Raw genomic sequence first — 21,727 nt, 5'->3', positions numbered from 1 at the left:
CAGGGGTTCTGGGACTTGAACTCGTGTCCTTGTGCTGGCACGCACTCTTCTCCACTAACCATACCCCAGTCTTTTCTCTCTATTTCAACCTGAACCTCACGTCAGTGCCCTGGAGACTGGTTTTGGCTTTTGCTTTTTCAGTTTTCTTTTGTTTTTATTTTTGTTTGGGGAGGGTGTGTCTCTGGACCTCTTTGTTCCACTTCTCAGCATGACCACAGTGAATAAATCTTCATTCTCTCCTTGTCAAAGTCAAGTCTTTAATTGGCTTTTGAAGTAACACTTGAAGGCGCTGCCTGCTGCAGTCCCACTGCTAGGAGCTGGGAATTAGAAACAGCCTAGCGCCAGGATCCTTGTGCTTGAAGTCCAAGGTAACCAGTGTCCAGCCTGAACGCTAAAGTCACAAGTCAAAGGCTTCTAAATCCTGGAGTAATCGGGCCCAGTCACTCAGGGTCTGGCACTGTGAGCTCCTGGGCCTGCTGGGCTTGGGTACTGTAATGACAACATCAGGTTGCAACTGAACTGAGTCAGTGAGAAGTGGTCCCTACACAACAGCTGAACACAACTTGTTCTTGTTCCTTTCTCTTCTCAGTGTAAGGAGAAGCTGAGGAAGCCACTGCCCCCACAGTATGCCCTGGAGCTGCTCACAGTCTACGCCTGGGAACAAGTGAGTGGAGACACTGAGTTCAACACAGCCCGGGGCTTCCGGACAGTCTTGGAACTGGTCACCAAGTACAGGGAGCTTCGAATCTACTGGACAATGTATTATGACTTTCAAGACCAAGACATCTCCAAATACCTGCACAGACAGCTCACAAGAGCCAGGTAGGCTGATCCCCTCATGACTCAGCTCCTCAGCCTGAAAACCCAGACTATAGCAGTGGAAATGGGGAGGTGGGAACTCCGTGTCCTGTCACTGTGCAAGGCTGTCTCCTTATTGACATGAGGGCCACCATCACTTGGAGGCCGGCGTGGGCTCTCCTGTCTGCAGATGCAGAGAACAAGGCTTTGACCCTGTCCAGACCCAAACAGCAGAGGGAGGGGAGTACATGGAGCGGTAACTGAGATGTTCTAGCTGTATTAGAAGTCATCAGGGTTGTGGGACTCAGAAGACTGGTGCTGGACTAATGAACTGTAAACAATACAGTGACTTGTCACATGTCTTGATCTTGTGTTGTGTTCGGCCCTTACACCTCATCCTTTGAGATGAACTGGTTGAACTCTGTCCATCTTACAGATAGAGAGGCTGAGGAACCTGTCCCAGGACACAGTTACTAACCTGTAGAGGATTAGAACCCAGGCCTTCCAGGTCATAGGCAAGGATCCCTCCAGGCTTGCTCTATGCTGTCAGGCAAGGACTCAGAACAAACTGAATAGGGGTGTTCTGCTGGGCTCCTCCCCTGTCCCTGTGCAGTGGTGCCTAGGGTACCAGACAGCTGGTCAGTTCCTTCTCTGAATGTTGCTCTGCAGCCCTGTGATCCTGGACCCGGCTGACCCAACAAGGAATGTGGCTGGTTCCAACCAGTGGGATGGTGGCTGCTGGCAGAAGAAGCTGTGGCCTGGCTGGATTACTCATGTGTTAAGAATCGTGATATGTCCCCAGTGCGCTCCTGGGCTGTGTTGGTGAGACATTGTCATCACTCTGTCCCCTTGCACACTTCATATGTTTGGAGAATATTCTCAAACAATGTGTATTTGACTGAAATTCTCCACACTTCTACTGTGGCTTCTTTTACAGCCATTTTAGCACCATTCGGATATTTCACACATTGGCAAGATGGCACAGTGGGTAAACCATGTGCTGCCCATACTGATGTCCTGGGCTTGATCCCTAGAACTCTTTGGTAGAAGGAGAGAACAACTCATCCAAGTTTCTTCTGACCTTAACCTCTGTCTGTTACACAAGTGAGCACACACAAACACACACTCACATACATACATTCACTCACACATTCTGGCAAACTCATAAGCTCACACATATAAAAACACTAACATACTTTCACACACACACGCAAATACACAAACTCTCATACACTCACATAAGCACAGACACACTCAAACACATAGGTGCATCCACACACTGACACACATAGAGAATGTGCAAAGGTGACTCAGAGCTGAAGTCACTGGCTCAGGGATGCTCAGCTAAGGAGAGGTGGGCCAGGGAATCCTGTGGACACTGAAGCCAGTGCTCAGGTCCATAAGGCAGCCCATCTTTCCTGTCTCGTTGTCATGTGGCCAACAGGACTCAGGGGAGCTGTGTCACAGGTAAAAAGAAGCAGAGGGACCTTTTCTCTTGTGAGGTAGGGGACTTCCTGATGCTGGGGAACTGATGAGGTCATGCATGGCATCAAGATGGAGCTTAGCATGGGTGCAGTGACTTGGAAGCAAACCTCAGAAGGTCGGGAAGGGAGGGGAAAATGTGAGAGGTTATCTGGGACATGTGATGGAGGCAGCTGTGACTGTGGTCTTTAGTGCTGTCCCGCAGCAGACAGGTGGCTAGTCCCTCTCTCCCAATTGGCAGATGTGTCACTAAATGAGGGAACCTCAGGTCGGACTACATGGACCACAATGGGCTGAGCCATAAAGATGTCCCGATGTCCATCTTGCCAACATGGGATGAGCAGTCCCTTCTTCTAAGGGGCTCCAGGTGGCCAGTCATGGTGCCCACCCTCAGAGCTCATTTGCATACCCTTCCCGATAGGAATGCGGGCTCCTGACATGATTGTGTTTTCTATTGAAGCCCCGAGTTCCTGTGCCACCCCAACAGGTTAGTTGTTTTTCTTTCTTTGTTTTGTTGTGGACTTCTGCTGTGTAGTCGTAGATGACCTGCAATCGCCATCCTCCTGCCTCAGTGCTGGGATGACTGCAGTGTAGGCCTGATGTGCCCTCCCTTCCCTCCATCCACAGGTGAACGAGAACAGGAGTTGGTTCTTTCAGTGAGCATAGCAGCACCTGCCCAGAAGGCTCCAGAGTCAGGGGATGTGCTCCTCTGCTGCAGGCCTTGACCAGAAAGGGCAGGATGCTGCCCAAGGCCTCAGAAGAGGAGTGTCCACTCTAGGGTCAGATTCCAGGCTTCTGACTCCTGCCTGCCTACCCTTCCATCCTGTCCCATCACAAACAGCCTGCTTCATCTGCCTTATCCTCTGACAGTGTTCTCTGGGGTACTAGAGATTCAGAAGGGGAGGGAGAATTCAAGCTTGATTCTGTCTGTGCACCTGTTCTGTCCAAAGTCTAATCAACAACAATAAACCACAGCAAATGCCATGAGGGTGTGTGAGACAAGCCAGAGAAGTATAGGGGTGTGTGTGTGTGTGTGTGTGTGTGTGTGTGTGTGTGGTCATGGTTCAACTAGATGCATTTATTGCGTACATGCTACATGCTCCCCATAGATCCAGGCACTGATTGCTCAGCTGAGGACAGAGCAGAACCAACCACTATAGCTATGATGTCACATGGCTTGTGATCCCCCAGGTCACTTATACATCAACCGGAATCAGGAATCCCTGGTTCCTTCTGTCCTTGTCCCCAATACAAGATTCCAAGACCTGCTCCATCTGACTCAGAAGCTGTTCTGCAGCTGCGCATGGCTACAGGGACCTGGGAGTGTGAGCTGTACACATGAAGATGCATGGTGGCTGCAGCATGCAGGCTGGGTTTCGAGGAAGTGTGTGACAAAAATGCATTGAATTTGTGACATTTGTGGTCACAAAAACAGAAGCATGGTTGTCTGTGATGATGATGAACCTTTGATGCACTGTGTTAAATCACAAGGAGTCTCAGCTTTGCCCCTCTCTGTCTCTCCCTCCTTTCCCCTGCCCCTCTTTCTTTCGGAGAGAGGATCTCATTATGTGTCCCAGGCTGCCTGGAACTCACAGCAATCCTTCTGCCTTAGTCTTCCAGCTCTGAAATTATACACACACACACACACACACACACACACACACACACACACCCTTCACACAGAGAACTAAATGGTTCCATGGTAGTGTTGTGAACCAGCGGCTCATTCATTAACACAAAAGATCCATATGTGTGCTCACCTCTTGGGCCCTGCTCATCAAGAGTTCAGAGCATTGCACAGGGCTAACCATTCCCCAAAGCCTGCTCTGTCCCCAGTACCCATGTTCTTAATAACTGGGGGTAGCAGATATCCTGTCAGTGCTCTTTCATTCAGTTCTCACTCTAGTGGGCCTGAAAACCAGGAGCCCCAGTGTTCTAGGGTGTGAGAAAACCCAGAGGTCCCCTAGACCTCAGAATACATCACACCCTGCCTTGTGCTCTATCTGAGTCCTGGTGAACCTGGTGATGCTGGGTCTACAATTCCAGCCTTGCCTTTTCTGAAACACCCCTAGATACTGCTGGTGGCCTTTTGGAGAGCCTGCTTCAAGGCTGCCTCCAGGGTATGCAAAAAATCCACAAATGCAGTGTGACCTAGACTTTTCTATCTGAGGGGTAAATAAGGAAACACACACTTTCTAATGGTAACTTTCTCTGTTACTTCATCTTGAAAAACCCCTTTCTGAAAATCTCTGTCTCCACACAGCCACGTCTCTTTACATACACCTACATAACACTTCTCTCTCCATCTCTCATCTCCTCTCCTACATCTCTCTGGCTTCATCTCATAGCCAAAACCGCTGGGCAAATATGAATCAGATCTTCAGGGTCACAGCACTGAATAAGAAACGGAGCTGTACTGATCACACAGTTTCCCTCAGGCTAGGGATGTCACACTGACCTTCCAATGAGTGACACTTGGCCGTGCACGTAACTCTGAGTGGTCGGGGTTCCCAGACAGAAAAGTGACATTGGAATTCAGGACCTAAACAATAAACAGCTGACTGAAGCTTGAGGTTGGGGAGTGTGTACAGAACTCCCCACAGCTGAGAAAGTTATGTTGACTAAAGTTGCTTCATGATCTGACCTCAAATCAGCAAAGCAGAAATTGTCCTCTTGTATTTGTCTCTAGGGACAACCAGATATTCATCTCCAGGGGCAACCAGTTTGCTTTGAATTTGTTCTGAAGTCTAAAATCAGCTGTCTTTGTGACTAAGAACACTATTGCTTTCTTATGTCAATCTGAGTAATAAAAAATATCCTATTATTTCTATTCATCAGAATTTCAAATTTACGCAGAAATCATCTTCCTGACCATCCACAGCTATATGTGCCCAGTAGATAGAGTATTTTCATGGGACAAACACACACAAACAGTGATAAAATACCCATAGCTGTTATTAGTGGCTCATGAGAAAAATTACAGAGACAAACTGTTTTCTGCAGCCAGTGACCCACGACTTTGCCAAGTGAGGCTCCCCATCAGAGTCACTCATCTGGTAGGTAGGCCTATTGAATACTAGTTGTCACCTACTGTGTACTCCTATGGCCTCTTGCAAGATAAACAGAGAAGTTTTGAATAAACAATGCCCAAAGGTCCCGCAGGTCTCCCACCAAGCTGACAGGACCCACCACATGAGCCATCATGTACCACACACTAAAGCAAATCTACATGTAGCATATAAAGGCCACAACCATGTCTCCATGATGAAATGACCCCTTGTGTGGACCATTGAGAGCCTTCCCAATGATAAAGACCATGGAGGCTAACCGCAGGCTACAGGAATGAGTGATGATCAGCCTAAGGGAGGAGCGACAAGGTGGCAGGATCGGGTTTCCATGACAATAGTGAGGCAGGACCATCTCTCAGGTGGAGTAGGATGTCCACAACTGACACTTTCATACCACTGTGTCCGACCACCATGTTGTGCAGTGGAACTGCTCAAGAGCCCTTTAGCCCGGAGCACAGTTCTCATCCCCACACTTCCTGTGGGTACCATGTTGGTTCTGACTTACCATCCATGCTGGCTACAGGAGTAGCAGGGCTTGATGGTAGACACTTTGAGTTTCCCAGCCCAGTTTTCAACTTTGACCTCTGCCTAAGGTTGGGAGCAGCAAGCTCTGCAGTGCCCACCCACTGAGTAAAGAGTATTCTATTGAGGGGAGGCATTGCTCTGTCCACCATGGTACTACAAGGATTCAGTTCTCCGATGATGGGGAAGCTCAACCAATCATATCTGGTTAGGGTATGGCCGCCTGGAGCCCAGGTAGAAAAACCGGGGTAGGTAGGTGCATGTGCACTCTACGCAGTGCTTGCCGGACCCTTTTGGACTTCGGACCTTCCACTCTTGTAGCGTGAGTTCCCTCCTTTTTCAATTATTAAATTATATCTGTTGTTCTTGAGCTGGTCTGGTTATTTATTGTACTGACCGAATACACCAACACATACACCCCAGGAAGCCACTTCATGTATACTCAATGGGTTCAACTCTGAAACCCAATTCAGGTCAGTCACTGGCGGGACCTGCTGTGACAGTCACTGCTCTTACCCTCTAGACATCATCCTCTGTTTCTTTCTAATGGCCCATGATGGCTCATCTTCATGACCAACTTCCCCAGCCTTAGACCAAAACACCTCTGGGCATGTCTGAGGACATTTATAGAAATGTCTGTTGACTGCTTCCTTCACTCCGCAGCCTGCTGTCAGGGCTACTCACCATCTGTGGCGTTTCTTCTGGATTCACACGGCCCGAACGATGTTTGAGAAGACCAACTATCAGAATGGTTAAGGGCTTCTGACCAGGTGACCAAGAACACACAATGGGGAAGAGGGATCTTCTGCAGAGGGAATTGGGAAAGCTGGATCTCCACTGACAGGAATAAATCCCACCCTCACCTTGGCCATGTACGAAGGCCATCCAAAACGGAAGCAGAGAATCACTAGAAAACAGAAAACAGCTTAGCCATGATGACTGAGTCTGTTTTCTTGGCTCTGACATCAAAACCACAGGCAGCTCAGGATGATTCTTTATGTCTGCCCTCATGCATGCTGGGTAAGCACTCTGCCACTGAGCTGTATCCACTGCCTATCACTGGAGCACTCCAGGCCAGGCTTTCCCTGATGAACCACACTCCTGCTGCCATTTCTGCTCTCGGAGGTCCACACAAGGGGTCATTCTATCATGAAGGAATGGGATGTGGACATTCCATGTCACATGTAGACTTGCTTTAGTGTGGGGTACATGATGGCTCACAAGGTGGGTCCCCCTCAGCTTGGCAGGATACATGGGGATCCCCTGGGCATTGTTTGTTAAAACCTTCTCTGTGCATCTGGAGGTCTTTCAAACTAGGCAAGACTTAAATCATAGACCAGCATTACTGGGTCCACCATGGGCTCAGACAGAGCACACGGCAGAATGTGATTTGTCCGGCAATCAAGGTGACAAGTGTCCCCTACCACCCTGGACATTGGTGCTTCTGGTTCTCAAGGTGTCTATTATGTGAACTGAATGAATGAGGGCCAAGTAGACCCACTTCTCCCCCCCACACACAATGTTTAAGAGAGTGGAAACTGGGGATGGGAACAGGTGGCCCTGAACAATGCCCAGACCTCCTAGTGAGCAGGGCCCAAGTGGTGAGCACACACACGGGTCTTTTGTGGTTGAGGGATTTGGGTATTTATGGGTCTGACAAATGAGTCGCTGGTTTACAACACTGAACTATGGAACCCATCTAGTTCTCTGTGTAGAGGTTGGTAGTGTGTGTGTGTGTGTGTGTGTGTGTGTGTGTGTGTAATTCCAGAGCTCAGGAGACTAAGGCAGAAGGATTGCTATGAGTTGCAGGCAGCCTGGGACAGATAATGAGATCCTCTCTTCAAGGGACAGAGATAAAGACAAACAGAGACAAAGCTGAGACTCCTTGTGATTGAACGCAGCGCATCAAAAGTTCATCATCACCACGGACAACCACGTTTCAAAGTCACCAGTGTCACAAATTCAATGCACTTTTTATTTTTCATGCATTTCCTCGAATCCCAGCCTGCTTGCTGCAGCCACCATGCATCTTCATGTGCACTGCTCACACTCCCAGGTCCCTATAGCCGTGCGCAGCTGCAGAACAGCTTCTGAGTCAGATGGGGCAGGTCTTGAGTCTTGTCTTGGGGACATGGACAGAAAGAACCGGATTCCTGTCGTGGATTTATAAATAAGAGACCTGGAGGGATCCCAACCTACCAGAATAAAATGCTGTAATGATTTGTTTCTGCTCTGTCCAGGGCTGAGCAATCAGTGCCTGGACCCATGTGGAGCGTGTAACAAGTGCACAATAAATGCATCTAGTTGAACCATAAACACAAGCGTGCGCGCGCGCACGCGCGCGCACACACACACACACACACACACTCCTGGCTCATCTCTCACACCCTCATGGCTTCTGCTGTGGTTCGTTGTTGTTGATCAGACATTGAACACAACCTCCCATCAGATATACAGCCAGAAGCCGGAACTCAAGCTTGAGTTCTCCCCTCCCCTTCTTAATCTCTTGTCCCCCAGAGAACACTGTCAGAGGGTAAGACAGATGTAAGGAAGGCTTTCTGTGATGGGACAGGATAAAAGGGTAGGCCATCAGGGGTAAGAAGCCTGGAATCTGACCAAGATTGGACACTCCCTAACTGGGACCTTGGGCAGCATCCTGCCCTCTCTGGTCAAGGAAAGGAGCACATCCCCTGACTCCAGAGCCTCTGGGCAGGTGCTGCTGTGCTCACAGGAGGACTGATGCCCCATTCTTGCCCACCTGAGGATGGAGGGAAGGTATGAGTGTGATTAAGTGAGTAAGTTTAGAAGTGTGTGTGTACATGTGTGTAAGTTTGAAAGAAGTTTGTGTAAATTTGTGACTATGTATGTGGGGGGGAGGGAGAGGGATGGAGAGAGAGAGAGAAAGAGAGAGAGCGCATGTCCACTTGTGTAACAGCGCAGAGGTGTAGGTCAGATGATAACTTGGAGGAGTTGGTCTCTCCTTCTATCACGGGGTTCTAGGATCAAATCCAGGTCACCATTGTTGGCAGCATGTGCTTTACCCACTGCGCCATCTTGCCAGCCTGTGACATCTCTGAATGCTGCTAAAATGGCCTCCCTGGAAGTGAGAACACATCTCTGCGAGAATATTCTCCAACCAGATGAAGGGACTAAAGCTGTGTGGAAGGGGTCAGGATGATGACAAGGTCTCACCGGCACATCCTAGGAGCGTACTGGGAACCATCCCTGTTCTTTTTTTTTTTTTTACAAATGGATTATTCACTTTTAATGAAATAAAACAATTACATGTTTTATTAGCTTTTACAAAGTTGAAATAAAGTTCACCAGAAAACATTGAAGAATAAAAGGCAAATGTTATAAGTTTTCTTGATACTTTTACGTATTTATATGATTTTAAGTTAGTGTACAGAGTAATGATTTCTTTGTGGCGTTTCCATGGTATTTTGCTCTTATCTGTTTCACCATCCCTATTCTTAAAGCATGGGTACCAAAGCCAGGTCACAACCTCTCCTGCCAACTGATACCAGCCATTTGCGTTCCCACCAGCCATGTTCCCTGTTGGGTCAGCTGGGTCCAGGATCAAAGTTCTGCAAGGGAAGAGACCAGCTGGCCAGTGCCCCGGGTACCACTGTATAAGGGCAGGGGAGGAGCCTAGCGGAGCATCAGTACCCAAAATTTGTCCTGAGTCCCTGCCCCACAGCATAAAGCAAGCCTTGGACATGACCTGGAAGGCCTGGGATCCAATCCTCTACCCTATAGTAGCTGTGTGCCCTGGGGCAGGTCCTTCAGCCTCTCTGATCTGTGAGTTGGGAAGCATTCAACCAGCCAGGCTCAAAGGATGGGGTATGAAGGCTGAACATAACACAGAACCACAGCATGTCCCTAGCTTGGGCAACAAGTCTACTGTATTATTTACCATTAATTGATCCATGAGTTAGTTGTGATGCCTAGCAGCGCTCACAACTTCTGTCACTGCTGGAAAGTCTCAGTTCCCACTCCATGCACTCCCCTCTCTCTACTGTTTGGGTCTGGATGAGGTCAGAGCCTTGGTCTCCTCATCTGCAGACTGAAGCACCCATCTTTGTCTCCCAGAGCTGCAAGTCTTTATTTCAATAAGGGAACAGCAGGACGGTGGCCAGCACAGTGACGGAGTTCCCATCTCCTCCTTTTCAATACACTGCTGCAGCCTATACTCCTTGTGAGGAGCTGAGTCATGAGGGGACAGTCTACCTGGCTCTTGTGAGCTGTCTGTGCAGGTATTTGGAGATGTCTTGATCTTGAAAGTCATAATACTTTGTCCAGTAGATTCGAGTTCCCTGTACTTAGTGACCAGTTCCAAGACTGTCCGGAAGCCCCGGTCTGTGTTGAACTCAGTGACTCCACTCCCACGTTCCCAGGCATAGACTGTGAGCAGCTCCAGGGCATACTGTGGGGGGCAGCGGCTTCCTCAGCTTCTCCTTACACTGAGAAGAGAAAGGCAATGAGAAGAACAGGCCTGTCAGCTGTTGTGTGGGGACCACTTCTCATGGGGTCAGTTCAGCTGCCACCTGATGTCATCACAGGTTTACTGACACACAGCTACACCTGTTCATGTAGATTAAGTCTATCGACGCTCCCATGCTATAGCCAAGGGCTGAGTGGTTGACATGGAGACCATGAGGTCCACAGAGACTGAGCATTTCCCAGCAGACACAGGAGGAATCGTGACACTGTGAGTGACAGCTAGGGAATGGGGGCAGGATAGTAATGATGCTCACAATTGAAGGTTTTATCACAGGCTCTGAAATTTTATAGGAATTCACAGTTGAGAGACAAATTTTTATAAGTGTTGGAATCTTTTAACTTTGAGACATTTAAGGCTATATTGTATTTTATAATTTGATATTAACACGAGATCTTAGGGATAATTAAGAAAGGAAAGGTTATGGTTTAATAGTGGCTCTTTGTGTATCAACTTGAAAAGCAGTCAACTGTGCTGATTAGTTTTGGTCAACTAGACATCTAGTAGGAGGTTACCTTAATCAAAAAATGCCTCCCTCAGACTGAGTTAAGGTAGCCTGTGGGGATATGTTCCTGATTAGTGATTGGTGTAGATGGCTCGTGCCTGGGCAGGTGACCCTTGACTGTGTGTGAATGCAAGCTGTGTGAGCCATGGACAGCAAGGCAGTAAGCAGAGTTCCTCCATGGCCCCTTTAATTGACCTTTAATCCCTCAGTGATGAACTGTGACTGGGATGTAACCAAATAAGACCTTTCCTTCCCAAGTGGCATTTTGTTGTGTGACAAAAATATCATGTCAACGGAAAGCAAACTAGAATACTCCTTCTTTTCCCTGGCTGTATCCACTCCCTGTAAAGATAGAGCTTATGGTAGCTGGACGAGATGCCATACCCGTTGGTACAAGTGTTTGATCAGGCGGATGAGACTCTTCAGCTTGGTCGGACGACGCTTCAGGAAGTTTCTCTGAAGTTCTATGAAGCAGGTGGAGAACTCGCCCTCCTTGCCCAGGAATGTGCACTTCCTGATGAGCCGTCTGTAGATCTCAGGGTCAGGCTTGCAGTAGACGCTGACATGGCCTGTAAAGGAGGCTTCACTTAGATAACACCCCAGCCCTTCTTTGTGGTTCATTGGTCATGCTAAGGGGAATAAGCTCACTGGCTGTAGGGTTCAGGAAACAGGGCAGAGTTTTACCACAGCAAGTATCCATGTGTCCTCCCTCACCTCAGAACTGCATCCACTTGCAAAGATCCTGCCTCCAACCTGTCCTAGTGCAGACCCTTTCTCACAGGTCTGGAGATGGTGGTGGGAGAAAATAGCACACTGTGGCCACACATGAGAGGGCTGCACGGTCATGTAATAATGGCCAGCCATGCTCTGGTGTCCAGTATCCTCTGCATGGGACTTGTCATGTGTGTTCACTCCTGTTTGTGTCAGAGTTGGCTGTGGAGCAGTGTGCTGTGTTTTCTATCATGTATCTCATGCTTACAGAGTCTCTGCCCTATGTGTGTATGTATTGGGTATGTGTGTGTTCATGAGACATTATACACCTATGTTTGGAAACAAGAGGGGATACTGGGTGTCTTCCTTTATACTTTATGTCCTTCTTCCTTAGTGGCAGGGTCTCTCTGTGAATGTGGAGCTTGGCTGGCATCCACCAAGTCTTAGAGATTATCCCTATCTCTGTCCCCCATGTGTGGCACTCCCTAAGTTTGGGTGGGCTCAGCAATTGCCTTATCCACTGAGCCACCTTTCCAGCCACTGTGTGATTTTAGTGAGTGATTTACTTAGTGCCTAATGTAGTTTTGATTGGCCAGGTCCTAAGAACAATAAGATATGGCGGTATGTGTGTGAGTGTGTGTGTGTGTGTGTGTGTGTGTGTGTGTGTGTGTGAGAGAGAGAGAGAGAGAGAGAGAGAGAGAGAGAGAGAGAGAGAGAGGAGGGAAGGACTATGTAAGGAAGGCGGGGGGTCTAAAGGAAGAGGAACAAGAGTGGGTCATGAAGGAAGACACAATGGCACATTTTCTCTCATGTGGAATCCAGACACAAAATCAGAGGGGGATTCTCTGGGGGAGGTCAGCATGGGAGCAAAGGGTAGGAAAGGATGGTAGTGGGCGCGAGGAGACTGTGAGAAATTAACACAGTGCTATGACACTATTGTCCTGATCCTCATCGTTGGCATTGTTAGTTGGTGGAATATGCTCACATACATCACATACCTGGATGAAAAATGCCTTGTGTAATATAAAATAACATAAAAGTCATAGAGCAACAGAAAAGGTTTAGTAAAATGAGATCCACATTTGAAACAAAGTATTTTAAAAAGAAGAACTCCTGCTGAGAACAGACCCTCACGTGAGGCCCAGCCACTGTGAAGTGGTCATTATGAATGTCATATCTGAGGGTGGAGAGGTGGCTCGGTAGTTAAAAGCACCTGCTGGGTTACAGCTGTCCCCAGCTCAGAGACCAGCACCCGCACAGACCAGCTCACAACCACCTGTGCAACTCCAGCTAACAGGATGTAACACCTGCTCTTTAACCCCGAGGGCACTGCACAAACACAGTGCCCTTCCACAAAATTAAAAAAAAAATAAAAATAAAAACAACTAAAAATAGAAAATAAAAGAACTTTATTTCTGTAGCCTTCACAGTAAATTAGGTACTGATGAAGTCCGAGACCCAGAACCAGGCTCAGTCAGGGTCCATCAGTTCAGTCACCCAGCATGTGGGGTCTTGGTCTGTCCCCTGTCACATTTGACTTAGTCTTCAATTCCTGCGCCATTACAGGAGGAGAGAACCTGGGCATGGAGATGGTAATCCACTCATCCAAGGTCACACATCCGGGCAAATATTAGATCCCTTGATCCACTACTCTCCAGAAAACTGCTTCCCTGAGCTTGGCCTCAGTTTCCCTGTCTCTGAAACAGATGTGGCCTGGGAGGGTGAAACACAAACTGTAGCTGAGGCTCTTTTCCTAACACGGATGTGGGACCTGGGGGCACTTCGCAGCTGTGATTGGAAGTGAAGACACGGGGTCAGAGCTGCAGTCTGGCTCCTGAGGGTCCTCTCCCACCCAATCAAGGTCAGTTCAGCCTGAGGGGGACTCACCTTCACCACCTTGGAGACCCTCACAGGGTGGGTGGCGCCTTGGAAGCATCTCTCCTTCAGAAAAGTACACATGACATCGATGACGGCTCTGACATCATTACGGAAGCTGGTGTCGGGAAGAAGGTGGTCCTCTATGAAACTGTCCTGGAAGAACTTACCCTTGGGAGGAACAGACCAGCTTGGCAGGAAGTGGCTGGCCTTCCAATAAACGGCTCTTGTCTTTCAGGGACACAATACAGTCTTGAGGAGAGGTTCAGCTCTGCAGGCTGAGGGCTGGGGGTGGGGGGCGGTACAGAGGTAGCCGCTGAGCCAGGAGGCGGTGCTGTAGGCAAGAAGCTCCCACATGGACCAATCCTGCATCCTAGGCCACAACCCTGCTCCTGCAGCCCGCCCCCCACGAGAAATGGCGGCCAGATGGCGTTGGTGGCAGGGTGGAGGGGACCGACCGTGTGGAGCCCCCTGGAGCTGAGATCAGGATGTTCAGCTTCATGAAGGACAAGAAGCCTGAAGATCCCATGTTCCTGATGGACCCCTTCGCAATTCACCGTCAGTATATGCGCCACATGTTGTTAGGCGGCTTTGGATATAGCCCCTTTCTTAGCATCACAGATGGTAACACGCCAGCAACCAGGCCCGCCAGCCACAGGATGCAGGCTGGGGCTGTCTCTCCCTTTGGGATGTTAGGAATGTCTGGTGGCTTCATGGACATGTTTGGGACATGAATGACATGACTGGGAACAGTAACACGTGGCCACAGGAGGCAACTGCCAGGCCTTTTCTTCCTCCACTGTCATCTACTCCAGCACTGGGGGTGGAGCCCTGAAAGTTTACCAGGAGACATCTGAGATGCGCTCTGCCCCAAGCAGGATCCAGGAGACAAGGAGGACTGTCCGGGAGTCTAGACGGTGGTCTAGAGCAGATGTCTATTGGCCATGACATTTGGGACAGGGCTCACATCCTCCAGAGCTCGCTCCTGAAGTCACCACACAGGGGACCAGGAAGAACAGCAGGACGACATCCATCAACCTGGATGAAAGTGGGGCCGCAGCCTTTGATTGTAACATGAGAGCCTGCTTGTCAGGATTTCTGTCCTCCCACCAGGTCCCACAGCCAGCAGGCCCCAAAGAAAATCACACAGAGATCTCCGTAAGTTATAAAACTGATTGGCCCATTAGCTCAGGCTACTTATTAGCTCTTATAGCTTATATTAACCCATTATTCTTATCTATGTTGGCCACATGGCTCAGTACCTTTCAGCTGGGCAGGTTACATCTTGCTTCTCAGCGGTCTGGGCTGGAATGGAGGAATGGGCTTCCTCCTTCCCAGAATTCTGTTCTCATCACCCTGCCTCTACTTCCTGACTGGTTGACCTGCCTATACTTCCTGCCTGGCCAATCAGCGTTTACTTAAAACATGATTGACAGAATACAGACAATTCTCCCACACCATTTGATGATGAATGGCAAAGGGAGACATCCCGATTCAGGCAGCAGTGCCCTCTGGGATTTCCATGGCATGAGGCATCTGCTGGTGGAGGACGAGGAGGCAAGGGGCCTCCCTGCCTGGCTATCCAGTGACCTGAGGACTCCCCCTCCTGACAGTCCCTTTGCTATAACTGATGAAGGCCCCAGGCTCTCAGTCTCTTTTGTACAGGCTGAGAGGCTGAGAGATCATCCCGTGAAATAACGTTGTCCTTCCCAACTTCATCCCAATTTAATATTAAATTAACAGGCAAGCTGGCCCCCACCTCTCCCTGGGGATCTCAGGGAGAACCTTTTACTGCCCTCTACCAACGTTTTCCACCTTTTCTCCCCTCACCATGGTGACCCCACCCATCTTGACTCCACTAACTAGTTTTCATTTTACTGCTCCATATCCGAGCCACCTCATCTTCCTTAAACCCCTGCCACGCATTGAATGTTTTGGGGTACAAACTCTGGGTTTAGGGATCACCATCCCTCAGCTCCCCTGGACCCTTGCCCACCTCTTCTTCAGGGCCCCACTGCAGATGCCATCGTCCTGTGAGGGCTGTGGAGGGAGCGGACTAGTTCCCAACTCTTTGTCCCTTCTCCCACCCCACATCACAAAAAGACACTTTTCTATACCCTTCTCTGTCTTTATAAAAATAAATCATTTGTTAAACTTGTAACTAGGTGTTTATGGAATAAAGGAGAATGGAAAAAAAATTTAAATCCTCTTGAGGAGCCAAGGGTGTCATACACACCTGCAACCAATCCAAGCATTCTAAAGGTGAAGGTGGGGAGTCAGGAGTTCAGAGCTAGCCTAGACTACATGGGGAGTTCAGGGCTGTCCTGGACTATATGAGACCCTGTCGAGAGGGGCGGGCAGATTTTTCTAGATGTATTTATCTGGCTCCCTGGGCGATAGGAGGTGGTAGAACACACAGGTGGTACTGGATGGTCTGTGCAATCCTTAGTTGCTGCCACTGTGTTGAGCACTGGGCTGGGAGTCTGGAGGCCCAGCTCCCTCCTATTCCTTGAGTCTTTGTTTTCTCAGCTGTTTGATAAATTAATGAATTGAACAGGCCCCCACTCGAGTCTTGTTTCGAGGTGGGGAGTTGTGTGTGTTGGGGGTTATATGTATGTATACATGTTTATATGTCTGTACATGTGTGTAACTGGTGGTCAGAGGTCGACAATAGTGTCTTTCTTTATTGCACTCTACTTATTTTTTGAGGCAAGGTCTCTCAGTGAACCTGGAGCTCATTGATCACCAGGGCTTCTCTCCTCCTTCTCCCTCCCCAGTGCTCAGACTATAATCCCACACCACCACGCCCAGCTTTACTCTGTGTGTGCGTGCGTGCGTGTGATATGGGCGGAGCATTGTACCATGACATGCATGTGCAGCTCAGGGGAACACTATGTGGAATCTGTTCTCTCTTTACACTTTCGTGCTGTTCCAGGGATTGAAATCAGGTCTCCGGGCTCATGCAACAGGAACCTTTACCCACTGGCCCAAAACTGACTCTTCACATAGGTTCTGGGGATCTGAACTCTGGTCCTCATGTTGCCAGGCAGGCTCTTTACTGACTGAACCATCTTCCCAGATCTCGGGATCTCAGTATACTTAGTCCCATGGTTGTTGGTACTTCTCCAAAGATGGGAGTGTGGGGATGAAGGTATGCCCTCTGTTTGGTGGGCTCCCACAAGCTGGCTTCTAAGAAGATGGTGGACTGGGTTTCTTGAGCCAATCTGCCTATTCTCAGGATGAAATCAGTCAAACAGCACAGTACCTCTGCTGAGTTCCTTCACTGCACCCCAATAAATTTCTTGTGATCCCCAAGCCAATACATATCCTGGTAGGAAGGCAGAAGAAACTTCGAGAAACCACCAAGGAAGAGAAGCAGGACAGCCACTTTCTTGCATATTCCTACTTTATTTTTGGCTACATCAGTGCAAAGTAAAGGCAGTGGGCATCGTGCATGCACCTAGGGGCGCGTGTTCTACCTAAAGGGGGTGTGGGGGAGGAGCAGGGGTATCAGGACGCTTCGAGCAGGCTGCATTCCAAATCCAGAGCCAGAACCCGCATTAGGCTTGGGAGACACAGCCAGCATGCTTTCTCCTAAGGGCGACCATGACAGGGAAGTGGGCAGAGCATGGGGACTGCGGGGACTAAACAGAGAGTCATTTCAGGGTAACACAAGAGTCCCTCAGGAACAGCACAAGTCACTGGGTGGGTGGGGGAATCCCAAGGGACATTGGAAGAAATTAGCAAGACTGAGTTGGGAATGAGAGTTTTTAGTCTTAGTCTGACAGCCTCAGTGGGGTGTGGTAGGGCTTGGACGCCGATGGGGAAACACTATCAAAGTGGGAAAAACTAGACTTTCTTCTCGTGCGTGGGAATGAGAGCTTTTAGTCTTAGTCTGACGGTCACAGTGGGGTGAGGTAGGGCTTGGACGCCGATGGGGAAACACTATCAAAGTGGGAAAAACTAGACTTTCTTCTCGTGCGTGGATGATGGCCTGACTCCACATACCTCTTGATTTGTGACAGACCAAGGCTGTTCTGTCCCAATTAGAGTTCTTGTTATTTGATCGCCCCCAGGAACCTTGGGGAAGAGAGACAGAGAACAGCAGGGCTCTGGGTGGGAGAGGGGGGCAATGTGTCTGTTCATTGCTGAAGAGTAGAAAATGGGGTAAAATGCGTAGCCTGGGAGGTCACCTCAGATCCAGAGCTCTGTGCCACCTGTACCCATTTGGGGGGCCAGGAATGAAAAAAAAATCCTGGACCTCAAGGTGTCTATAGTGCTGGAGGAGGCTGCCATGCACCCAGGCTGTGCCCGCTGCAGCCCCCAGGCCGAGGACAGCCAGGCATGCCAATGGAAAATGTGACTTCAGGGTTGTGGAGCCAGGTTTATTCAGCTTGTGAGGTTGCTGACTAGGCTGGCAATGGGCACAGGAAGGAGAGGGGAGGCTCTGCCTCGCATCCCCCACTGTGGAGGGGAGAGGAGAAGAGAGGCAGTAGGGCAGGAGGGTGGGTGAGGGGCATTGGTAGGCTGGAAGGTGAGCAGGGAGGAAGGAGGTGCAAGGAGAGAGAGCAAGGGAAGTTAGGAAGATTAGGTTAGCTTCTTAGGAAGCAGCTGGGCATCTTCCTGGAAGAGGGGTACAGACCCTCTGTCTATTCTGTATGTCTATTTCCTGGTAGGTCTAAAAGTCGGGGTGGGTCTGTTTGTTCTTGGGGTGTCTTGAGGGGGGTCAGAGGCAGTCTCGATGCACAATTTCTGTCCCTGTGCTGGTCCCTACAGTCTGTGGGTCTGCCAATGCCCAAAGTGACACGTAGACAGGACACAGGGAATGACCTTGTACGGGTTCAAGGTCAGATCTCCCCACTCCCACCACCCTACCCTAGGGACCAGAGAGGGCTCGCATACAGACCCTGCAGCCCAGGGAGCAGGTCTTTGGCAGCAGTATGAACTGGGAGAGATATCAAAGACTCAAGGGTAACAAGGAAGGCTCTGAGAGGGGAGAGCAACTAGGGTGGAGACAGGGGCACTGGGGCGCTAGGTCCTAATCACTTGACACATGGTTCTCGTTCTGCAGTTGGTGCCAGCGTTCAATCTTCTTGTCCTTGTTCTTCAGACATTCATACCAATGTTTCAAGCGCTCACCCTTGGCTGAGATCCCCAGCTGGCAGCCTCCTGGGGATGAGCAGAGAAGGAAGGGGGGGGGCAGGTCAGTGGAGAGGGACTGTGGCCACTCATGTCCCTTGACTCAAGAGTATAATTGTGAGAAAGATGGCCACCAAGCAGTGACATCCCCAGCCTTGCCCACCCCTCAGAAGAGGTCTGTTACTATGTAACCCTCTGAACCTCAAGAACCTGCTATGGCTCTTTACTGCAGCACCAAGCCCCTGCAAATCTTTGCCCAGCTTCTACTTTATTTTTCTGCATGGTCTCCACATACTGGGCAGTCACTGTTGCTCCCCAAAGGGTCGCTTTCACCCTGATCCCTGCCTGGAATCTCTCCCTGTGCCACACTTGGGATTGTCTATCCTTGGCATTTAGAAGGGCTGGTGAGGTTAAAGCTTTCTTTGGGAACTTGCATAGAGATTGGGGGTAGGACTCTCTTGTTTCCTGCAGAGGGCACTCTCTGCTCTCCTGGGGTTTAGTTATTCTGCCATGGTGTGTACCTTTTCATGTAAAGGCACATCCAGGTGGGATCAAAGTCAGGACCCTGAGTCCCAGGCTAGCTCTGAGCCTACAGAACTGCGGGAAGATGGGGTGGTATGAGCATGGTCTCCCCATCCCTGGAAGACATCCTCTCGGTGGAGAGCCAGACGAGGGGGCTATCCGCAGAACCGGGGCACTCACCGATGTAATCGTTAGATTTGCCGATGTCGTAGTCCCATACTGAGATATCCAGGGACTTTTTGGCCAGGTCGCTGTGTTTGATGTCATAAAAAAATTCCTGTGAACAGGATAGGGAAGGCTGAGCAACAATCCCCAGAGCCTCCAACACAGGCAGCTAGGGAAGGAGCCTGAGGAGTCCCTGGAGCAAGGCATTCTGGGAGCAAAGAATTCTTCCTACTCCAGGCCTGTCATCTCTTTCCAACAAACACTCCTTAGGACAATAAATCCTGGTGACTCTGGCAGCTGGGTCTGTTTGGTACTGGGGCAGTCACTGGCCAAGAATGGTGAACTCAGCCCTTCTGGAGGCTTCCTGAGAGGGCATAGGACCTTACTTAGCATTTAGGGATTGACAAAAGCCCAGACAGAGGTCTTTGTCTGATTTTGCTTATGAGACAGGGACTCAGTTATCTCAGGCTGGCCTGAACTCAACTGTGTAGCCCAGGCTAGCCTTGAACTCATAGATTAGTCTCCTACCTCAGCCTCAGCCACCACTAAGCTTAACAATATGGTTTTTTTAAAGCAACTTTCCTGCCAACTTGTAAAATTCAGTCATGTTCATTATTCAGACAAACAAGGAAGGAAGCCATGATATCTACAGCTACCCAAGAACCCCACTGTCAGTGGAAGCCATGACACATTATCCACAGCCACCCAAGAATGGCCACTGTCAGTGGAAGCCATGACACATTATCCACAGCCACCCAAGAACAGCCCATGTTCATTTATACTGATGTGTGATTTTAAAAAAATCAACAACAATGAATCCTAAACCTAAAGTTTTTAGGTTTCCTCTTTTTACTCTGTAACCTATGTTAAAAAACCAACTTAGCACATTTTCCAAAAATATTTCATGTGGATGAGATGGTTCATGTCTTTAACCCAAGCACTTGGAAGGCTGAGGCAAGAGGACCACCACAGGTTTTAGGCCAGCTTTAGCTCAAAGTGAGTTCTAAGCTAACCAGGAGTACCAAGCAAGACCTCGTCTCAAAAAACACAAATGAACAAAGAATGTTTTAAATGTCATCACTTTGAAAATATATTCACGTGTTTATGTGTCTTTGCAAGCCATGGCTCACGTATAGAGGTCAGAGGACCACTGGTGCGAGTCTCCTACCATGTAAGTCTCAGAAAACAAACACAGGCCATCAGGGCCCGTTCTCTCTGTGCCATCTCTTGGGTCTACACCATCATGTTAATGGTAACATTTAGTGACTGTCCAGGTGTAACCTGGTCCCTCACAGATGAGTGTGTAAGCTGTCTCTAATTTTCAGTCATTAGAGGCACCACCTTTGGCATCCAGGGGGCAAGATCACTCCATCCATCCATGACAATCTACATAGGACACTTTCCAGGAAATGCATTTCTGATTGTGGTGTATACAGTGACGTCAGATGAACTATAACTGATCTATCTGGCTGCATGTCTCTAAAACTCGGAAGTGTGTACTATTGTTGCTTCCAAGAAAAGTCACTTCTGAGGCCAAGGGAGGGGAGAGATGATGGGATTCTTCTTCTTCTTCTTCTTCTTCTTCTTCTTCTTCTTCTTCTTCTTCTTCTTCTTCTTCTTCTTCTTTCTCCTCCTCCTCCTCCTCCTTCTCCTCCTCCTCTTCTTCTTCTTGTTTTGCTTTATTTTGGGACAGTGTCTTGGGGTCTCACTAGATAGTCTAGGATAGCCTTGAACTTCTGGACCTCTTGCCTTAGCCTTGCTGAGGGTAGGGCAAGCTGCAGTGTTAGTCTCCTGAGTAAGTGTTTGGATGCTGGTTTTCAAAACCCATCATACATCCCTCCCCCACTTACAAAGCATGGTAGAATCCAGTATTAATAACTCAGAGGCAAGGTGAGAGGGAGAGCACAGGGGTGGTGGGACAGCCCAAGCAGGACAGGGTGGGACTCAGGGCTGGGGGTCCAGTTCAGCCCTGGTCTCCTTGCGTCCCAAGAGTATATTTTTCCCTTTGTTTGGGCTTTGAAATGGAGGCTGTCTAAGTAGGTGGGCTTACAATTGCATTCCTTCATACTCCTTATTCAGTCCTTTGCTGGTGGGACAGACACCCGGCCCCCTCCTGCTTGGCTGGCTTATCCACATGTAATGGAGAAGCAAAGAATAATGGAGAAGCAGGGGTTTGGTATGAGAGGGAGGGCCAAGGACTCTGGAAATGTAGGAGAAAGCTTGTGTGGGGGAGATCACACAGATTCTGTGTTTTGAGGCATGGATAGGAGTTGGTCAGGGAGGAAAAGAGGCAGAGGGTGGTACAGCCACTTGAATACATTCATATTCAAGTTTTCTGCTCTTATATGGAGCCGGTGTCAGGACTTGGAGGAGGGAGCAGGCATATACTGCAATGATTCAGGTATAACATCCCAGGGTCTGAGCCCAGATGGAGGCCTT

General features: G+C 49.2%; 1 protein-coding gene and 2 pseudogenes across 5 annotated transcripts in view; 1 reads left to right on the top strand and 2 right to left on the bottom strand.

The window, feature by feature from the left end:
- Positions 1-952: 952 nt before the first annotated feature.
- LOC121445929 lies at positions 953-13,819 on the bottom strand (annotated as a pseudogene).
- A 131-nt stretch (positions 13,820-13,950) lies between these two features.
- LOC121445928 lies at positions 13,951-15,093 on the top strand (annotated as a pseudogene).
- A 2,262-nt stretch (positions 15,094-17,355) lies between these two features.
- Positions 17,356-21,727, bottom strand: part of Rph3a (rabphilin 3A) — a 77,084-nt gene continuing 72,712 nt past the window's right edge. For all 5 annotated transcript variants that reach the window (XM_041648781.1, XM_041648782.1, XM_041648780.1 and 2 more), the window contains 2 exons: positions 19,304-19,400; positions 17,356-18,631 (listed from right to left, as the gene is read on the bottom strand). In XM_041648781.1, the coding sequence (XP_041504715.1) occupies positions 18,501-18,631; positions 19,304-19,400 (228 nt within the window). In that variant the 3' untranslated portion in view covers positions 17,356-18,500. The remainder of the gene's footprint in view (positions 18,632-19,303; positions 19,401-21,727) is intronic.

Source organism: Microtus oregoni, unplaced genomic scaffold (genome assembly GCF_018167655.1).
Source record: "Microtus oregoni isolate MIOR12 unplaced genomic scaffold, Mior012 000003F_ref0000135, whole genome shotgun sequence".
In the NCBI taxonomy this organism is placed as follows: Eukaryota; Metazoa; Chordata; class Mammalia; order Rodentia; family Cricetidae; genus Microtus; species Microtus oregoni.
Note: the sequence above shows the minus strand (reverse complement) of the source record. Positions and strands in the feature narration are given on the sequence as shown.